Here is a 21,863-nt window from a genome sequence, read left to right as displayed (position 1 = left end):
TTAAAGTAACATTTTGGCACTGTGATTCCTACATTACAATAGTGACTACTCTTTTATTTCATTGACATGTCCAGTGGTCATGAAAGATATAATATAAATGCCAGTCTTTCTTTTTAGTAAAATCTAAGTAACCACAGAGCAAAGACATTGGGTTCTTCTATTATAGAGTTATGGCATTAATAAAATTTTACTTTAACTCAAGGGGCAGAGCACTATACCATACCATTATATATCTCGGTTCACACTTTAAAGACTGGCATAGTGGCAATTCATTAATCCTGTTGATGTTGAAAATGTCTTTCCAACTCTATAGGATGCAAATACCATTAAGAAAGTATTTAATCAGAAGAGAGCTGAACTTGAGCATAATTTGGAGCCTACTAAATCTAGTCTCCGAATCAGGTACACAAAATTACTTAGTTTAATATTAAGTTTACAAATGATACATTTTTTTGCCTGCAATGTGTTTTACTTTAAAATGTTATTTTTTGCAATTTGAAAAAAATCAGTAGATAGAATTTTAAAAACCCTTATGGTAGTTTACCATTGTTTTCATTCATTCAAATTAATATTTTGTGTCTAGAATATGTGTGACATTCATTGGCCATTATGCATGCAAAGTTAGCAGGTGAGATTCTCCGATCCCCCCGCCGGGTCGGAGAATCCCCGGGGGGCGGCGTGAATCCTGCCCCGCCGCTCCGATGCCGACTGCTGTATTCTCCGGCGCTGGTTTTCGGGTGGGGGCGATGTTTACGCCGCGCCGGTCGGGGGCCGTTGGCTGCGCCCCCGGCAATTCTCCAGGCCCCGGTGGACCGAGCAGCCGTCGTTTCCTTACCAGTCCCGCCGGCGTGAAATGGCCATGGTCCATCAACGATGGGACCTGGCTTGTAGACCGGCCCTTCAGCGCCAACCCCTCCAGCGCCGGCCTAGCCCCCTCGGAAGTGCGGAAGATTCCGCACCTTCCAGTCGGCCCGACGGCGGAGTGGTTTGCACCGCTCTTGGCGCCGGCGTCGGGCCATCCGACCAGTTGGGGGAGAATCCCACCCTATATTCTCGTTCTGGAAGTGAATGTGTACCTGATTAAATCAGGAAGAGATTCCGAATCCTCAACCATGCAAATGTATGCACGGCGAGGATTACGAGCGATTCCCGCGGGTACCCCGCTGTCGGCCCGCCATTTTGAGTAGGCGGCCTGATAGCACGGTACCGCAGCTTCTCCCCCCCACTCTCCGCATCACAAATCAGTCCCCCTTCCCCCAAGTACGTGGGTGATCTAACCTATCCTCCCCAAGAGGCTCCCTGAATAGTCATTCTCCGTCGCATCGGGAACCCCGGCGGAGGAAGTTTTGGCCAGCTTTTGGTAAGGAGGAAAAGAGAAAACCAATTGAATCATTCAAAATACTTACTGGAATTCCTTTTGGCCCAATCTTATATATATATATATTTTTAAAATATGTTTATTCAAAATTTTCCACAATTTTCAACCAAACACTCCAGAAAGAAAAAAAAAATAACAAAATTGTACATAGGAAATCAAACAAAGTCTAGGAACGGTTGCCACCGCCTGGGGAACCCCTGCATAGACCCTCGCAAGGCAAACTTTATCCTCCAACTTAATGAACCCTGCCATGTCATCGATCCAAGCTTCCACGCTCATGTGTTTTGGACGTGCCCGGCGCTGGAGGGGTTCATTTGCATCCCTCCACATTAGTAGGATCCTCCGCCGGGCTACCAGGGACGCAAAGGCCAGAACTCCGGCCTCTTTTGGCTCCTGTACTCCCGGCTCGTCCGATACCCCAAATAGTGCTATCCCCCAGCTGGGCTTGACCCGGGTGTTCACAACTTTGGACATAGCCCTCGTAAAGTCCCTCCAGAACCCCTCCAGCGCCGGGCACGTCCAAAACACATGGGCGTGATTCGCTGGGCTCCCCGAACATCTCACCTCCACCCCAAAAAACCTACTCATCCTCGCCCCTGTCATATGCGCCCTATGTACTACTTTGAACTGTATTAGACTGAGCCTGGCGCATGAGGAGGAGGAATTAACCCTGCCCAGGGCATCAGCCCACAGACCCTCATCCAGCTCCTCCCCGAGCTCCTCCTCCTACTTGCCCTTCAACCCCTTCACCGAGGCCTCCGCTTACTGCAACTCCTGATAAATCACCAAGACCTTGCCTTCTCCAACCCATACACCCGAAATCACCCTGTCCTGAATCCTTCATGCTGGAAGTAGCGGAAATTCCCTCACCTGCCATCTCACAAATGCCCTCACTTGCATATATCTAAACACGTTTCCGGGAGGCAACCCAAATTTCTCCTCCAGCGCCCCCAGGCTAGCAAAAGTCCCATCTATGAGCAGGTTCCCCCATCCTTTTAATTCCTGCCCAATGCCAACTTAGGAACCCCCCATCCATCCTGCCTGGCACAAACCTATGATTATCCCGTATCGGGGACCAAATTGAGGCCCCCACCTCACCCCTATATCACCTCCACTGCCCCCAGATCTTCAATGTCGCCGCCACCACCGGACTCGTGGTGTACCGCGTCGGCGGTAGCAGCAACGGTGCCGTCACCAGCGCCCCCAAGCTAGTACCCACACAAGACGCCACCTCTAGCCTCTTCCACGCCGCCCCCTCTCCCTCCATTACCCATTTACGGATCATCGCCACATTAGCTGCCCAATAATAACCACACAGATTCGGCAGCGCCAGCCTGTCCCTGTCCCGACTGCGCTCCAGAAACACCCTCTTCATCCTCGGGGTCTTGCTCGCCCATACAAACCCCATAATACCCCTGTTTACCCCCTTGAAAAAAGCCTTGGGGATTAGGATGGGCAGGCACTGGAACACGAACAAGAACTTCGGGAGGACCGTCATCTTGGCCGACTGCACCCTACCCGCAAGGGCAAGTGGCAACACATCCCATCTCCTAAAGTCTTCCTCCATCTGGTCCACCAACCGTGTCAAATTAAGCAGGGCCCCCCAGCTCCTAGCTACCTGGATGCCCAGGTATCGAAAGCTCCTCTCCACCCTCTTCAACGGCAGCTCCTCTAGCCCCCTTTCCTGGCCCCCCGCATGCACTACAAATTTATATCTTCCCTTTGACATCTCCAGTCACATTTTCCTTCGGAAATCTACACATTGTGTATCTGTGATTTGAGGTCATAGAACTGCCTTCGGCCATCACCATATCAGTTATTAGCTACCCTAGAAAAGATGTTCAACCAAGTAATTGGTAGCTGCATTTTCAAAATGCTATTATCTCTCTACTGTATTCCAGAATGCCTGTCCTACTGCTCTGCACCTGTCCGCATGAGTTCTTCATCCTCTGCCAATTTCCAGGACTAATAGTGAGCAATGAGATTCGAATAACTAAAATATATAGAGTTAACACTTGAACAAAAGGTGTATTTTGAATTCATAAAGGTTATTTTGAAATTCTGCCTTTATAGGAATCGAAGATCAGCTCAAGGAGATCGTTTATCAGCAATTACCATGGCTTTGCAGTATGGTTCTGAGAGTGAAGAGGAAAGTGGTTTAGGTGGTAAGGCACTTATGACACTATATTTGAATAAAACCTTGTGGATATGGCTGTTTTGGCTTTTCTACACATCTCTTTTTATTCTACAGCGGTCACTCGTTATGAAGATGGTGATTCTGAAGGTGAAAGCATCGGTTCATCTGTTGATGTTACCAGTCCTCTTTATCAGCTGTTTGAATTAGTTAGAAGTTACCGGAATAGTCAGGGGCAACTTCTGGCTGAACCTTTCTTCCGTCTGCCTTCCAAGAAAGATTATCCTGACTATTACCAACAAATCAAACAACCCATGTCACTGCAATTAATTAGGTAAGAAATGCTATCTTTTCCTCCCAAAAAAAGTTGCCAGGATGACGCATTAAATTTTGGGTCAATTCAGAAATACGTATGATTCTCCTGGTGATAGAATCCCTACAGTGCAAAAGGAGGCTACTGGGCCCTCTGAAAAAGCACCCTAACCCAGGCTCACTACCCCACTCTATCCCTGTGACTCCATCTAACCTTTGGACATCAAGGGCAATTTACTATGGCCAGTCCACCTAACCTAATAAATATGATGTCATAGTTTTTTTGCTTTTTAAAAAAAATTTAGAGTACCCAATTCATTTTTTTCCAATTAAGGGGCAATTTAGCGTGGCCAATCCACCTACCCTGCACATCTTTGGGTTGTGGGGGTAAAACTCATGCAAACACAGGGAGAATGTGCAAACTCTACACCGACAGTGACCTAGAGCCAGTACTGACCTGGGACCTCAGTGCCATGAGGCAGCAGTGCTAACCATTGCGCCTTCATGCTGCCCCATATGTTGTCATAGTTAGGTCCGAAGATGTGCATGTTAGGTGGGGCTATGGGGGATAGGGTGGGAGTGGGCCTAGATAGGGTGCTCTTTCAGAGGGTTGGTGCAGGCTGGATGGCTGTAGGGATTCTGAGTTATTTTCAGAAAATGCGGCATCCCGTATTTTGGACCAAGGAAGGCTGTTTATTCCTTTCTTGAATGAATTTATTACAACTTTAAGCACATGGCTAAACTCAAGAAGAAGGTTAATTATATTTCACATTTTGGAAGTCTGACATTTCATGATCCCTGATGTGTGCCTTGTGCTCCTAGTGAAGGAGCAGATCCACATGCTCGCAGTCAATATTATGATCTCTTCATTCCAGCCTTACAACTAGGACAGTTTGCCACCAGCACAATCAGGTTTCAAATTTGTTACTGGTTGACTCTTTCAAATGGCAATAGGTGGTCATTTTAAAGTGCTGGCAGAGACCTGCAAAATAGTTGTGGTCAAGTTAGAACCTGTATTTCACCATTTATTCTTTCATTGAACACTTTAGTAGGATTAAAACTTATTGTCTGGATGAAACGACATTTGTGAAAACAGTCCTAGGAATATAAATACAAATTTTGTTGCAAGTTTGGCCTTGTGGTGTTTTATTTTTTAAATTTAGAGTACCCAATTAATTTATTCCAATTCAGGGTAAATTTAGCATGACCAATCCACCTAGACGACACATCTTTGGGTTGTGGGGGCGAAACCCACGCAAACACGGGGAGAATGTGTAAAGTCCACACGGACAGTGACCCAGAGCCGGGATTGAACCTACGGCCTCAGCTCTGTGAGGCAACAGTGCTAACCACTGCGCCACCGTGCTGCCCCGCCTTGTGATGTTTAACGTCTAACAGGGAGACATTTAATCCTAAATTCAAAAGGCAGGTTTGCATTTAATTGGCGCAGTATTATTTAAGGAATAAGCATTCTTATTTCCTTGAAATCTGCCTGTTAAAATTTCAACATCAATCATCGAAAAAAACTGCCCCCTGACTATTAACCGTGACCCATGACAAAGCCCGTGGGCGCGATTCACCCAAAAAATGACTTGAGTGTCGTATTGGCCAAGTTTGGCGGGGGGCGGGGGGGTTCCACCGGCTTTTGGGTGAGATCCAGACCTGGCTTCACCCACACAGTCATATTTTAGGGTCCTGGGAAGTTTCTCCCCATTTTAGCCCACACTTAGAAATCTTTTCCTGGAGAGAAATCTTTTCTTGGAGGAGCTGATCTTGCTGGTGAATTCAGCTCCTCCGTGATTGGCTGCCATTTTGAATGGTTGCCCCATTGTCTGTGTGAGCTTGAGGGTTCCCTATATCCCCACTCTTGGGCAATGTTAACCCCCCTCCCCGCAGACATGGGTGTTGTCATTCCCCCTCCCATATCAGGCCACCCTGCTATAGCGCCCCTGAGTGTCCCCATCCCTTTTCAGGACCCCTCTAACTTTTTGGAAGCCTCTTCATACCCCCCCCCCCCCCCCCCCCCCCCCAACTCGCTTCCATGGGCATGGTCCCCCCTTAGGCTCCAATTCTTGGCAGTGCTAACTGGGCATCCTGGCAGTGCCAGGTTAGCACTTTGCAGGTGCCAGGGAAGTCGCAGGTTATTGCCCTGCTCTATCCCCGGCCATCCAAGGGGCTCCAATGGCCTCAGATTGTCCCGGAGGGGCCATCACGTGTGGACCCCGCTTGCGGAGACCAGTACTAATCAGCACCTGGGTGATCCCTTGCCGGTCCAGCTGCTAACTCCTGGGCACTGGGAGAATGTGGCCTCAACTAGGCCATGCACAGTTGGCAGTACCAAACTGGCAGTGCCTACCTGTGCCAGGGGCAGACCCTAATGGTGCCCCATTTGGGTGGGAGGTGTGTGTGTGAATGCATATGTGGTGGGTTGGAAGTGGACATGGGAGCAGGGTGATGTTGGCTAATAATGTCGGGGGGGGGGGGGGGTGGGGGGGCGCACACGAGGATACCAGTGATGAACGCTGTTGGGGGGGGGGGGGGGGGCAGTGTTTGTGGAGAGCCCCCGAGACCTCTGTGATATGAGCTGGGGACCATTACATTGCTGCGCCCCATCTGTTTGGAGCCGGTTCTAAGTGGCACCACCCCACCAAAGTTGTGGCATGCCCACTCACCAAAGAGCTCAAATTTCTGTGAGAATTCTCACCGGAACTGACACTTTGCTATATTTTGGTAAGATTCCACCGTTTGTACATGTTCATGTATAGAATTTTAGGAAAAGGTTCCTTTCCATGGAATTGATGTCCCCTTGAATACATTCTGAGCAGGACTTTCCAGACCCGCCGATGTCTACGATGCTTTGCGTGGCTCACCATCCTGCTGCCAAGGAACCCGCCATGAGGTGGTCACCTTCGGCGGGCCAGAAGATCCCGCCAGCGGGAAGGGCCGGAAAATCCCACTCTGAGTTTAACTTTTACACAAATTAACTTTGTTTCCTCAACCCAGCATATAATTAGAAAAGGTTTATTTTGTTCGCTATTACTTTATACTATTACTCTATCCCCATTTTTGGTTTATGTTTTTCTTCCGTTGCATGGCATGGTGTTCAGAACAATGGCTAGAGATGACTTGCCCTTCCTCTATTCTCCCCTGGTTGCACAAACCTTATTATTAGTTTGTCTCGTTTGTGCAGATGCAAACCCGGAATCTAATGCATTTGCCACTGTTGCTATGCTGTAACATATTCTTTATTAATTGAATTTGTGGTGAGACAATACATTTGTGGTGCCTTGTGTATATTTACTCAAATTTTACTTTCATTGCAGATTACAATTTTCATTTTACTGAAAAATAGGCAAGTCTGATGTGTGTGACAAGATTTTGTGTTCATAGCGCATTGTACTAATGATTTTGAAAACCAAGATTTCTCAAGGAACTGAAGTATTATAATGAGCAATTTTATATGATTAGTAAAAATGGTATTATATTTCATTCTTTTAATTAGGCAAAAATTGAAGAACAATGAATTTGAAAACTTGGATCAAATGGAGGCTGACATGAATCTAATGTTTGAAAATGCCAAGCGCTATAATATTCCTAATTCTGCAATCTTTAAACGAGTGCTGAAGCTGCAGCAAATCATGCAGGTATAAAAATGGCAGTATGGTGTGTTTTAATATTTATATATTCTGTAAATTTCATCTGCAGTACTTTACTCCTGAGAATTGCTCTTACAGGCAAAGAGGAAGGAGCTGGCAAGAAGAGAGTACACTGAAGATGGTGACAGTATGGTATCTTCTGTACCATCTGATACAGGCAGTGCAAAGAGAAAGAGGTAAGGGATAAAGAATTCTACAGTATTAAGATATTTAAAATAGAATAATTCTACAAATCTAAAATGTAAGTTATGGGAAAGGTTGAACATTATTGCTTATTGTTCCTAACCATTTCCATCTAAAGCCATGTATAGTGGAGAATGCTGAAGAGTACAAGGTTTCCATTGAAACCATATTGAATGTACAGATATTAAAAATGTATATTAAAACATTAGAATAAAATCATCTTCTGTGCCATTATGCCTCCAAGGCTCGCAAACTACTGTTTTGATGGCTTTCCGATCTTTCACTTGTCTAAATTTGAGTTTTATTTTTAATATCACAGTGTTCAGTTTGAATAGCTTTCAAATTATTATAATAAAAAATAAGATAAATAGACAAGAACCCTTGCATACAAATCTACAAGTGACCCAAAAGGTCTGGTTCCTGAGATTGTGGAGGCCAGTTCATGCTTAACATATCGTGCCTTTTTTGCTGTTTGTCATAATACTGGTCAAATTATAATCTTAATAATTAACGGTTACCAAATCTTGATGTTGCAAATGTCAGTTGTTATTAAATACTCATGTTTTTACTTTGTTTAAATATATTGGTGGCAGCACAGTGGTTAGCACTGCTGCCTCATAGCTCCAGGGACCCGATTTCAATTCTGACCTAGAGTGACTGTGTGTGTGGTGTTTGCACGTTCTTCCCCTGTCTGCGTGGGTTTCCTCCGGGTGCTTTGGTTTCCCCCCCACAGTCCAAAGATGTGCAGGTTAGGTGTGGTTACAGGGATAGGGTGGGAGAGTAGGCCGAGGTAGGGTGCTCTTTCGGAGGGTCAGTGCAGACTCGATGGGCCGCATAACTTCCTTCTGCACTGTAGGGATTCAATGAAAATGATAGCTGACAATCGTTTCAGTTAAGTTTAGCAAATTATTTGCCAATTTTGACCGTATCATAGCTGATACTTACAGCGTTGCATTCAGTTTCATGGGGCGCAAACCCGTCCGTTTTGAATCCCAAGTGCTCCCCCTAGCGGGAAAACTGGAGTTGTTCCAACTGGTGCTCGGAGTTTCCTAAAATATTCATAGCAGGTAGTGGGTCGGATATCAAACAATGACGAGACAGAGTATAGGAATGAGATACAGAATCTGGTGAACTGGTGCGATGACAATAATCTCTCCCTCAATGTCAACAAAATGAAGGAGATTGTCATCGACTTCAGGAATCATAGTGGAGAACATGCCCCTGCCTACATCAATGGGAACGAAGCAGAAAGAGTCGAAAGCTTCAAGTTTTTAGATGTACAGATCACCAACAGCCTGTCCTGGTCCCCCCATGCCGACACTATAGTTAAGAAAGCCCACCAACGACTCTACTTTCTCAGAAGACTAAGGAAATTTGGCATGTCCGCTACGACCCTCACCAACTTCTACATATGCACCATAGAAAGCATTCTTTCTGGTTGCATCACAGCTTGGTATGGAGCCTGCTCTGCCCAAGACCGCAGGAAACTACAAAAGGTCGTGAATGTAACCCAGCAAACCAGCCTCCCATCCATTGACTCTATCTATAATTCCCGCTGCCTCGGAAAGGCAGCCAGCATAATTAAGGACCCCACATACCCCGGACCTCTCCTCCACCTTCTCCCATCAGGAAAAAGATACCAAAGTTTGAGGTCACGTACCAACCGACTCAAGAACAGCTTCTTCCCTACTGCCATCAGGCTTTTGAATGGACCTACCTTGTATTAAGTTGATCTTTTCTCTACACCTTGCTATAACTGTAACATTATATTCTGCAGTCTCTCCTTCCTTCCCTATGTACAGTATGCATTGTTTGTACAGCATGCAAGAAACAATACTTTTCGCTGTACACTAATACATGTGACAATAAATCAAATCAGGTAGTACACCGACCAGTCTGCTCTGCTCTGACCTGAGCATCCAGAAACAAGACCCCCCCCCTCAGCCCAACAACAGAAATGGTGAGCCCCGCTGACGTGGGGAGCACCCCCGACCCTCAGCAAAAATCGACATCCTCCCACCAAACATGAAAATAACAGGCCACACCCCACCACCACACCACACAGGCACGAGGGTGACCCACCTCGCCCCTTTTTCAGGCCCTGCTCCTTGGCATTACCAACGATGTACTGCCCCTGGCACAGACACCCTGACCTGGTGCATTGGGCCCCAAGGGGTATTATCCATTAAGCTGTCAATCAAAGTCTAGTCCAAATATGTGCAGGTTAGGTGGATTGACCATGCAATATTGTCCCTTGTCCAAGAATGTGCAGGCTTCAGGGATGGAGCAGGGGAGCTATTCAAGGGTTGTGAGCATTCTCGGAAGGCTTAGACTTCACAGAACTTCAGCGTTAAAAGCATGGGGCCGGGTGAACAGATATAGAGAAAGGGAAAATACTTGAGGCTTCCTGGTTTGTATCTGCAAAAAACTGTTTGATCTACTCATTAGCTGTCAAGAAGAGCAGTTAAAAGTGAGCACGCCACTTCAAGGCTTTCACAGTGTACAGACGAGGGGTGTGATTTTCCCCCAAAATGTCGAAGTTCATTTGTGGCAGGTTCTTCATGGAGTTTTCCACCAGCTCTGCCGGCCAGTTGAAAATGAAATCGCTTATTGTCACAAGTAGGCTTCAAATGAAGTTACTGTGAAAAGCCCCTAGTCACCACATTCCGGCGCCTGTTCAGGGAGGCTGTTATGGGAATTGAACCGTCCTGATGGCCTGGCTTGGTCTGCTTTCAAAACCAGCGATTTAGCCCTGTGCTAAACAGCCGAGATACCAGTTCACAACCTCTGTTCAATGACACTTAGTCACTTTTTGGGGCCCTGGGGAGTTTCTCACCGGTTTAGAATTTTTCTAAGTCTGCACCAAACCTCAAACTACCTAACCTACCTAGGCCCATTCCCCCGCCTTATTCCTGTAACATACATAACCTGCACAACTTTGGGCACTAAGCGGCAATTTTAGCATGGCCAATCCACCTAACCTGCACATCTTTGGACTGTGGAAGGAAACCTTAACATCCGGAGGAAACCACACAGACACTGGGAGAACATGCAAACTCCACACTATCACCCAAGGCCGAAATCGATCCCGGGTCCCTAGTGCTGTGAGGCAGCAGTGCTAACCACTGGGCCACCATGCCACCCTCAGAGGCTCAGAAAACAGGCAACAAAGTTTGGACGAGGAGTCACCTAATGCATATGTATGAGGATAGGCTATTAAGCAACAAAATTACATTTAAGAAAGGAAATCGATAGCTCAGTTTGAATGGTTCTTGCTTTCCACCATGCTGGGAAGACACCACTCTTGACGTATTTCACTCTTCTTTCCTTACATCTGCTTTAAATCTGTGCAATGATTCTCTTCACTTTCATTTATCCTGAGTAACCAGAGATCTTGCTGTGTTCTGATTTTGCACCATGCTGTGATCTTGTCATTCATTTGTCAATGGTCACAACCTGAATGTGATATCCTCAGCACCTGAACAAAACTTTTTCCTGTACAACCATTTGCCAAACTTAATTATTGGTATCCTTATTTAGTTACAGCTCCAAAGTCCATTTATTTATACATTTCAAAATATATCCTTTGATCACAACTGAAAAAATGGTTCGAACATTTGTCCCTACTGTTAGGAACCCTGCTGATGTTACACGCGAGGGTAACTTAGAATGTGTTTTATCAATTTGATATAATGTGAGGATATACATGCAAACCAGTGAAGGAAAGGTCCAATCTTGTAACCACTCAAGTAAAATAAGGTTTATTAACAGGTAAAACACTGAATAAGAAAGGCCACAATACAACAAGGGTACACATAACTACAATAATGGCAACCTACATTGAGTGGAATTTTTCTAATATCTGGCAGAGTGTCAGGGGCAGACTGAAAACCGGGATGTATCTATCCAAATGCACAGCTGAGTTTTCACTCCAGATTTTCTACACTCGGTGCATAGAAAATCTAGCGGCATGGTCTGCACCATCACTTTGGCGGGGCGGAGTCTGATGGAGCCAGCCAAAGCCAACTTCACAGGGCGCCATCTTTAAAGGGTGCCCCGATGTGTGATAAAAATAAACTCACTATCACCCCCTCAAAAACACGGAGGACTGCCCCCCCTCCCCCACAAGCAGAGGGGCAACCTTCCCGTCCTACCACGCAGGTATGAGAGCACCTCCTCCCCCCACACCGTTGCCACTGCCAGGGCACTGTTGGGCTAAGTCCCTCATGACCTGGGGTCTAGCATGGTCATCATGACTGGTTTTCATTTTTGAAAACCAGTAATGATTCTTGCTGCCGTGAAATCCCATTGACAAGCGGCGGGAAGATAGAATCCTGCTGCCAAGAATGGTGCGCCGCTGACATTGTTATTCCGGAACCGCTCCAAAAAAGTCAATGGGTTCTGATCAGTATATATAATTGTTTCAGACGAATTGCTGGTAATATAAATTTGAAAATGTTGCAAAGCCAGCACCAAGCTCAAAGTCTCCTTCTCAATCGTTGAATATTTCTTCTGGTGCTTATTTAATTTCTTTGAAAAATAACCAATAGGCCGCTCTAGTCCTTCGTCGTCTTCTTGTAAGAGCACCGCACCTACACCCACATCACTCGCATCAACAGCCACTTTGAATGATTTTGTGTAATTTGGGATGGCCAACACAGGAGCAGTCACATAGCCTTCATGCCGCCAAATGTCTGTTGACACTCCGCTGTCCACTGAAATTTGCTACGCTTCTTTAGCAAGTCCGTCAGTGGAGCCACCACACTGCTAAAATTCGGCCCAAATTTCCGGTAAAATCCACTCATGCCAAGAAATCGCATTATTTCCCTTTGTGTCAAGGGTATTGGAAACTCCCCAGTAACTTTTGTTTTCACATCCCGTGGGACCATTCAACCTTGTCCAATTGTGTGGCCAAGAAAAGTGACTTGGGCTTTTCCAAATTCACTTTTGGTTAGGTTTATCACCAAACCCGCCTCCTGAAGTCGATTGAATAACTCCATCAGATGCTTCAAATGGCCTTTCCATGTCTGACTAAAAAACACCAGATCGTTGATGTACACCACACAATTGGGTAATCCTGAAACAACTTTGTTAGTTAACCATTGAAATATGGCTGGGGCGTTTTTCATGCCAAATGGCATAACGTTAAATTGGTAAATCCCATCTGGAGTCACAGAAGCTGAAATCTCCTTTGCCCTTTCGGATAAAGGTACCTGCCAGTAACCTTTAACCCTAACCCTAATCCAATTTGGAAATAAAAGCTGATTGTCCCACCTTCTCAATGCAATCCTCCAAGCGTGGGATAGGATAAGAGTCCGTTCTTGTAACTGCATTAACCTTTCTATAGTCCACACACAACCGTTGGGTACCGTCCGGTTTCGGTACCATTACTATGGGTGAGCTCCATTGGCTGCAACCTACTTCAATTGTGCCATCTTTAAGCATACTTTCAATTTCTTTATTAACCTGTGCCAATTTCAACTGGGGCTGGTTTAGCACAGGGCTAAAGAGCTGGCTATTAAAGCAGACCAAGGCAGGCCAGTAGCACGGTTCAATTCCCGAACGAGCCTGCCCCGAACAGGTGCCGGAATGTGGCGACTAGGGGCTTTCCCCAGTAACTTCATTTGAAGCCTACTTGTGACAATAAGCGATTTTCATTTCATTTCATTTCCTACCTCCCTGGCTCTCCTTTATTGTTCCCTGACTCTTTCCCCCCCCCCCTCCCTGTGGTTCGCCTTTCCTTCGTCTTAGATTGAGCTGTCTCCCCCTCCCTCTCCCGGTCAATCTCTCCCTCTCATGCTTTGGCTGCTTTCCCCTGGTTCTTGGCTACCTGGCTATCTTCTGCTTGTTTGTTGGCCACAAACAAGTCCCGGAACAATTGGGTGAATGGCTCCCACGTTCTGTGGAAGCTGTCGTCTGACCCTCGGGTGGCGAATTTGATTTTCTCCATTTGGAGAGATTCCGAGAGGTCGGACAGCCAGTCTGCAGCTTTGGGTGATGCTGCTGACCGCCAGCCGAATAGGATTCTACGGCGGGCGATCAGGGAAGCAACGGCAAGGGCGCCCTCCTCCCCAGAAATAGATCTGGCTGGTCTGGTACCCTGAAGACCGCCACTTACGGGCATGGCTCCACCCTCACCCCCACCACTTTGGACATTGCCTCGAAGAAGGCAGTCCAGTACTCCACAAGTCTGGCGCAAGACCAGAACATGTGGGCATGGTTGGCCGGGCCTCCTTGGCACCGTTCACATCTAACCTCCACCTCCGGGAAGAACCTACTCATACGGATTCTTGTTAAGTGGGCTTTGTGTACCACTTTTAGTTGCATCAGGCTGAGCCTTGCGCACGTGGAGGTGGAGTTGACCCTATGCAGTGCTTCACTCCAGAGTCCCCACCCTATTTCGATCCCCAGGTCCTCCTCCCATTTCATTCTTGTTGCGTCCAGTACGGTGTCGGCCCCTTCCATACATGTCGCTACAGTTTCCTTTCTCTAATATGCTTGCGTCCAGTAACTCTTCCAGTAATGTCTGTCGTGGCGGTTGTGGGTAAGTCCTTGTCTCCTTTCATAGGAAGTTTTTGATTTGCAGGTACCTTAGCTCGTTCCCCCGGCTAGCTGGAATTTCTGTCAGTTCGTCCAGTGTTGCAACCCTGCCATCGGTACCTTAATCAATTTAAGTGGTCCTCTTACCTCTTGACCAAAAATTATTCAAAAGGACTGAATTTGGTTGACTCATTAGATGCTTCCCTAATTGCAAACAGCACAAATGGAATTCCTTTATCCCAATCCTCTGGATAATCTTGACAATAAGCCTTCAACATTGTCTTTAATGTCTGATGCCACCTTTCTAACGCTCCCTGCGATTCTGGATGGTACGCAGTTGATTTAAATTGTTTTATTCCTGAGCTATCCATAACTTCTTCGAATAACCTTGAGGTAAAATTTGCTTGATCCAATTGTATTTCTGTGGGTAGTCCATATCGAGTAAAGAATTTAAGTAACTCCTCCACAATCTTTTTAGATGTAATATTGCATACTGGAATGGGCTCTGGAAACTTAGTAGACCATCCATTATAGTCGAAAGATATTGACTAGGAAGCGTGTTGCTAACTTTTGGTTGGTTCAATTTGCTCTGTTTTATAACCTTTGCTCTAGAGTCGCCAGGTATCTTTATGATACCGCCACGAGGTTCAAGTTCAAGTCCTGATCAATAACTCACCACACCAATTAGTAAGATTCGAATCAAAACACATTTGTTATATACAGTAAGTCACTACTTATGCATATAACTCTACGACTTCCGGTTGCGGCAGGGATGAGCTAGCCGCACGTTTCGGCGGCTCCAGCTCCGACGGAACTTCAGGCTCTTTTAAGAGCCCCAACGGGGACTTGGACGGACGTAAAACCCGGCGCGAGGGAAGGGAGTCCCCCCCCCAAAAGACGGAGGGAAAAACCGGCGCCGGCGGCTGCAGCCCGAAGAATCTGCAGCCAGAAGATAAGAGAGAGAGAGAGAGGGAGTGAAACAAAATGGCGGCGGAGGGATCGCAGGTGACATGGGGGCCTGAGCAGGACGAGGTGGTGAGACGGTGCGTGGACCTGCTGAAGAAGGAGGTAATGACCCCGTTGTTACAGGCAATTGAGGGTTCTAAGGAGACTTTAAAGACCCAGGAGACGGAACTTCGCGTGGTGGAGCAGAAGGTGTCAGGTATTGAGGACGAGGTCCTGGGCCTGGCGGTCAAGACTCAGACGCACGAGGCACTTCATAAAAAGTGTGCTGACAGGATTGAGGCCCTTGAAAATGGAGCGCGAAGGAAGAACCTTAGGATACTAGGTCTCCCGGAGGGTGTGGAAGGAGTGGACTGTGGAGCGTACGCAAGTAAGATGCTGAGCTCACTGATGGGTGCTGAGGCCCCTGCGGGCCCCATGGAGGTGGAGTGGGCAAATCGGATCCCGGCGAGAAGACCAAAAGCGGGAGAACCACCGAGGGCGATAATCGTGCGATTCTACCGCCTTAAGGACAGAGAAGAGGTCCTGAGATGGGCCAAAAAGGTGCGGAGTAGCAAATGGGAGAATGCGGTGGTAAGGATCTACCAGGATTGGAGTGCGGAGGTGGCGAGAAGGAGGGCGAGCTTCCGCCGAGCCAAAGAGGTTTTGCACAAAAGGAAGGTGAAGTTTGGAATACTGCAGCCGGCAAGACTATGGGTCACGCATCAGGAGAGACATTATTATTTCGAGACGGCGGAGGAAGCATGGTCCTTCATCAATGAAGAGAAACTGGACCGGAACTGAGGGACTGATGCTGCAGGGAACTGTTATTGTTGTTATTATTGTTTTTGTTAATGGGATGGTGAAAGTTAAGCGAGAAGTAAACAGGAAAGGGGGGGGACACTGGGGAAATGTGGGCGCCGGTGAGGGGGGAGAGGCGGGACATAGTCAGAGAATGGGGAAGGAGAGGGGGAGGGGAAAGGGAGCTGCACCATAAGAGGCGGGACAGGTAAAGGGATGTTCCCGCGCCAGAAAGAATAAGGCGGGAAAACAGGCGCAAGGCGGATGGGAGTTCCCTCACACCGGGGGGGCCGAGGAGCGAGCAGGAGTAGCCGGGGTCAGTTGAAGTCAGCTGGGGGGAGCAATCAAGCTAGATAGGGATCTAGCGGAGGGGGGAATGGGACAACTGGGTTGCTGCTGCGGAAATCCAAAAGGAAATGGCTAAAGAGAAGGTGGTCGGGGGCGGAATGCGACGCTGGGGGAGCGAGCGGGAGCGCGGAGGCAGGATATGGGACTGGCCTAGAGAAGGTAATGGCTAGTCGACACGGGAGGGGGGCAGGTAGCCCCCCAGTGAGGCTGATCACGTGGAACGTGAGAGGCCTGAATGGGCCGATTAAAAAGGGCCCGAGCGCTCGCGCATTTGAAAGGACTAAGGGCAGACGTGGTTATGCTCCAAGAGACGCACCTAAAGGTGGCGGACCAAGTTAGGCTAAGGAAAGGATGGGTGGGACAGGTGTTCCACTCAGGACTGGATGCAAAGAACAGAGGGGTGGCCATTTTGGTGGGGAAACGGGTAGCATTTGAAGCAAAGAACATCGTAGCAGATAGTGGAGGTAGATATGTAATGGTGAGTGGTAGGCTGGAGGGAATGGAGGTCGTGTTGGTTAATGTGTATGCCCCAAATTGGGACGATGCGGGGTTCATGAGACGGATGCTGGGGCGTATTCCGGACCTGGAGGCAGGAAATTTGATTTTAGGAGGGGACTTCAACACGGTGCTGGACCCGGGGCTAGATAGATCCAGCTCAAGGACTGGAAGAAGGCCGGCAGCGGCCAAGGTATATAAAGGGGTTTATGGACCAAATGGGGGGAGTGGATCCATGGCGATTTCTTAGACCCAGGGCTAGGGAGTATTCCTTCTTCTCCCACGTCCATAAAGTGTACTCCCGGATAGATTTTTTTGTTCTAGGAAGGTCGTTGATCTCTAGGGTGGAAGAAGCTGAATACTCAGCCATACCGGTTTCGGATCATGCCCCACATTGGGTGGACCTGGAAGTAGGAGAGGACAGGGAGCAGAGAACACTCTGGCGATTAGATGTGGGACTGATGGCGGATGAGGGAGTGTGTGCAAGAGTGAGGGGGTGTATCGAGAGATACCTAGAGGTCAATGACGACGGTGAGGTCCCTGTGGGAGTGGTCTGGGAAGCACTAAAAGCGGTGGTCAGAGGAGAGCTGATTTCTATTGGGGCCCACAAAAGGAAAACAGAGGCCAAGGAAAGGGATAGATTACTGGGGGAGATTTTAAGGGTGGACAGGGAATTTGCAGAGACCCCTGAGGAGGAGCTGTACAGGGAGAGGAGACGACTCCAGACCGAGTTTGACCTTCTGACCACCAGAAAGGCGGAGGTACTGTGGAGGAAGGCACAGGGGAGGAGGTATGAATATGGGGAAAAGGCTAGTCGCCTGTTGGCGCACCAACTGCGAAAGAGGGCAGCAGCGAGGGAGATAGGAGGAATTAGGGATGAAAGGGGAGACACCGTGCGAAGGGCAGGAAAGATAAATGAGGTGTTAAGACCTTTTATGAAGAACTGTATAGGTCTCAGCCCCCAGAGGGAGAGGAGGGGATGCGGCAGTTCCTGGATCAGTTGAGGTTCCCAAAAGTGGAGGAGCAGGCGGTGGCAGGCCTTTTATGAAGAACTGTATAGGTCTCAGCCCCCAGAGGGAGAGGAGGGGATGCAGCAGTTCCTGGATCAGTTGAGGTTCCCGACAGTGGAGGAGCAGGCGGTGGCAGGCCTGGGGGCGCCGATTGAGGTGGACGAGGTTATTAAGGGACTGGGAAGCAGGGAAGGCCCCGGGGCCAGACGGGTTCCCGGTGGAATTCTACAGAAAATATGTGGACTTGTTGGCCCCGTTGTTGGCGAGGACGTTCAATGAGGCCAGGGAAGGGGGGACACTACCCCCGACAATGTCGGAGGCGACGATATCGCTAATTTTGAAGAGGGACAAAGATCCGATGCAGCGTGGGTCCTCTTGACCTATTTCACTATTGAACGTGGACGCCAAACTGCTAGCAAAGGTGCTGGCATCGAGGATAGAGGACTGTGTCCCAGGGGTGGTGCACGAAGACCAGACAGGGTTCGTAAAAGGGAGACAATTGAATTAACGTGCGACGGCTATTAGGGGTGATAATGATGCCCTCAGTGGAGGGGGAGGCAGAGATAGTGGCGGCAATGGACGCAGAGAAGACATTTGATAGGGTGGAGTGGGAGTATTTATGGGAAGTGTTAAGGAGGTTTGGGTTTGGGAACGGATTTATTCGCTGGGTTAGACTACTTTATGGGGCACCAACGGCAAGCGTAGTTACAGGTCGACATAGATCGGAGTATTTCCGATTATATAGGGGAACAAGACAGGGATGCCCGCTGTCTCCATTGTTGTTTGCGCTAGCAATTGAACCTCTGGCCATGGCGCTGAGAGACTCCAGGAAATGGAGAGGGGTGACTAGAGGGGGAGAAGAACACCGAGTCTCGTTATACGCGGATGACCTATTGCTATACGTGTCGGACCCAGCGGGGGGGATGATAGAGGTTAAGCGAATCTTGAGGAGGTTCGGGGAATTTTCGGGGTATAGGTTAAACATGGGGAAGAGTGAATTATATGTGATACATCCAGGGGACCAGAGTAGAGAGATAGAAGGCTTACCGCTAAGGAAAGTGGAAAGAAACTTCCGATACTTGGGGATTCAGATCGCTAGGAGCTGGGGAACCTTGCACAGACTTAATCTGACACGGCTGGTAGAACAAATGGAGGAGGACTTTAGGAGGTGGGACATGCAGCCTTTATCGCTGGCGGGCAGGATGCAGGCAATTAAGATGATGGTCCTCCCGAGGTTCTTATTTGTATTTCAATGTCTCCCTATTTTAATCACCAGGACCTTTTTAAATAAAATAGATAGGAGCATTACGAGCTTTGTGTGGGCAGGGAAAGTTCCGAGAGTAAGGAGGGGGTTCCTGCAGCGCAGTAGGGACAGAGGAGGACTGGCACTACCGAACTTGGGAGATTATTATTGGGCCGCCAATGTGGCAATGATACGTAGATGGATGATGGAGGGTGAGGGAGCGGCGTGGAAAAGGCTGGAGAGAAGGTCCTGTAAAGGGACGAGTCTAGAGGCGCTGGTGACGGCGCCGCTACCGTTCTCACCGAAAAAGTACACCACGAACCCGGTGGTGGCGGCAACACTGAACATATGGGGACAGTGGAGGCGACAGAGAGGGGTGCGGGGAGCCCTGGTGGGGTCCCCTATCAGGAACAACCATAGGTTCGCCCCAGGAAGAATGGATGGAGGATTTCAGAGCTGGTACCAGTTGGGAATTAGGAGGGTGGGAGATTTATTCATAGATGGGACTTTTGCGAGCTTGGGAGCACTGGAGGAAAAGTATAAATTACCCCGGGGGAATTTCTTGAGATATATGCAGGTGAGGGCGTTTACTAGACAACAGGTGAGGGAATTTCCGCGGCTCCCGACACAGGGGATACAGGACAGGGTGCTTTCAGGGGTGTGGGTCGGAGAGGGCAATGTGTCAGAGATTTATAGAGAGATGAGGGAAGAGGGGGAGGAGTCGGTGGGCGAACTAAAAAGAAAGTGGGAAGAAGAATTAGGGGAGGAGATAGAGGAGGGTATGTGGGCTGATGCCCTAAGCAGGGTAAATTCCTCTTCCTCATGCGCCAGGCTAAGCCTGATTCAATTTAAGGTGCTACATAGAGCACACATAACGGGAGCAAGATTGAGCAGGTTCTTTGGAGTGGACAAATGTGGGAGGTGTGGTGGGAGCCCGGCAAACCATGCACATATGTTTTGGGCGTGCCCGGCACTGGAAGGGTATTGGAAGGGAGTGACGGGAGTGATTTCGCAGGTGGTGAAGGCCCGGGTCAAACCAGGCTGGGGGTTAGCTCTATTTGGAGTTGCGGAAGAGCCGGGAGTGCAGGAGGCGAAAGAGGCCGATGTCGTGGCCTTTGCGTCCCTCGTAGCCCGGCGCAGGATCCTACTCATGTGGAAGGAGGCGAAACCCCCCGGACTGGAGGCCTGGGTAAACGATATGGCGGGGTTTATTAAACTGGAGCAGATAAAGTTTGCCCTGAGAGGATCGGCTCAAGGGTTCACCAGGCGGTGGCAGCCATTTCTCGACTACCTAGGGGAACGTTAGAGGGAAGACGGATGACCAGCAGCAGCAACCCAGGGGGGAGGGGGGGGGGGAGGCAGTTGAATATAGGGCAATAGAGTACGAGGCTTTGTTACTTGTATAATATTACTACTATTATTACTATTGTTAAAAAGTTTAAAATTTTCTGTTTTGTTACTGTTATCGTTTCGCTTGTTTTGTAAGCGGGAAAAATGTTGCTCAGGGAAAGAAATTTCAATAAAATATATTTTTAAAATGCATATAACTCTACTTTCTAGACTATTTCTATCACTAAAAGGCCTATACTTAGCTTCGTAATTGGCCCACCAGGTCAGGGGAACAAATGGTCTTTCGTTCAGGTCCTGAGTCTGCAGGATTCAAAAGCTGGTATGGACTTGTAGCTAGGAGCGCCTATCGCGTAGCGAGCGTTAACTGGAGATTTACTTGGTTGGTGCGGCAGCCGGGCAGTTCACTCTCGGGGGTTGATTCGCGTTGTTGAGTGACCCTGCCATGAAGACCGATTTGAACTTGGGGGCTTTACTTTATAGTCCCCAGGGGCTTCCCGCTGTTCGGGGCGGACCCCTTCCTTGTTCCAAATGATTGGACTGCGTTCCGATCACTTGGATCGATTTCTCCAATACTGGAGTTGTTCCCTGATCGCTGGGCAGTCCCTAAATGTCCATTGGCCTTCCTTTGTCTTGGCTCCTGCTGGCACCGAGGAGTCTGGCTTATTCACCTGAAGTGTATCAATTGTGCCTGGGAATCGCTCATTACTATGCAGATGGCTGCTGGTTTCAGTGCTGTCTGGTTTTTGCAAGTTCCAATACACAGGATTTCTGCACTTGCTCGTTTTTGCCTGTGTTGGCTAAATTTCCCTTTAGTCTTTGCGGTTCTCCATTTTAAGTCGGGAAGTGGCCAACCCAGGTGGCTACACACCCTCCTTGTGACCCCTAACGCAAAGCTTGATGGATCACATAACTGCGTTGTCTTCATTTCCTGACCCAGCGAGCACTCTTACATGGCCTCTACACTGACTATGCAGTAAAAATTTTAACTAACAATTTCTAAGTGGCGCTATGTCAGACAGGGACATGCATTACAGCACAAAAAAAAAAGGTACCTCTAACTGTCCTCAATATACCAGAACCCCGCATGGGTTTAATCTTTATTTTATCCCATTCCTAAATCTTTACTTTGTTCAAGCTCTTGACAGTACTTCCCTTTTGCTATTCACACTATCAGTTTATACCATCAATCCCTGTTACAGTGTCGCCCCAAGTTAACTCAAGTCACATAGGTAATAACTCAAGTTATGCACCTAAAATTAACCCTTCAACTCTCAAGAGCTCATACAGAATAATAATAATCGCTTATTGTCACAAGTAGGCTTCAATTAAGTTACTGTGAAAAGCCTCTTGTCGCCACATTCCGGTGCCTGTTAAGCATAAAAAGAATTCATAATACAAAAAGGTTCACATATCTTTCACAAACACCTACCTGCCCACCCCTGAGTTGTCTGCCAGAGGGGACAAGATTTAG

General features: G+C 48.0%; 1 protein-coding gene across 14 annotated transcripts in view; it reads left to right on the top strand.

Annotated features, from left to right (window-relative positions):
* The window catches only part of pbrm1 (polybromo 1), a 123,099-nt gene that overhangs the window by 29,686 nt on the left and 71,550 nt on the right, over nucleotides 1-21,863 (top strand). For 13 of the 14 annotated variants that reach the window (XM_072472667.1, XM_072472675.1, XM_072472673.1 and 10 more), the window contains 5 exons: nucleotides 314-402; nucleotides 3,452-3,543; nucleotides 3,630-3,846; nucleotides 7,327-7,468; nucleotides 7,559-7,656. In XM_072472667.1, the coding sequence (XP_072328768.1) occupies nucleotides 314-402; nucleotides 3,452-3,543; nucleotides 3,630-3,846; nucleotides 7,327-7,468; nucleotides 7,559-7,656 (638 nt within the window). Of the gene's footprint in view, nucleotides 1-313; nucleotides 403-3,326; nucleotides 3,350-3,425; nucleotides 3,544-3,629; nucleotides 3,847-7,326; nucleotides 7,469-7,558; nucleotides 7,657-21,863 lie in introns of those variants that run through there. The other variant, XM_072472678.1, reaches the window with a different exon arrangement.

Source organism: Scyliorhinus torazame, chromosome 13 (genome assembly GCF_047496885.1).
Source record: "Scyliorhinus torazame isolate Kashiwa2021f chromosome 13, sScyTor2.1, whole genome shotgun sequence".
Lineage (NCBI taxonomy): Eukaryota > Metazoa > Chordata > Chondrichthyes > Carcharhiniformes > Scyliorhinidae > Scyliorhinus > Scyliorhinus torazame.
Note: the sequence above shows the minus strand (reverse complement) of the source record. Positions and strands in the feature narration are given on the sequence as shown.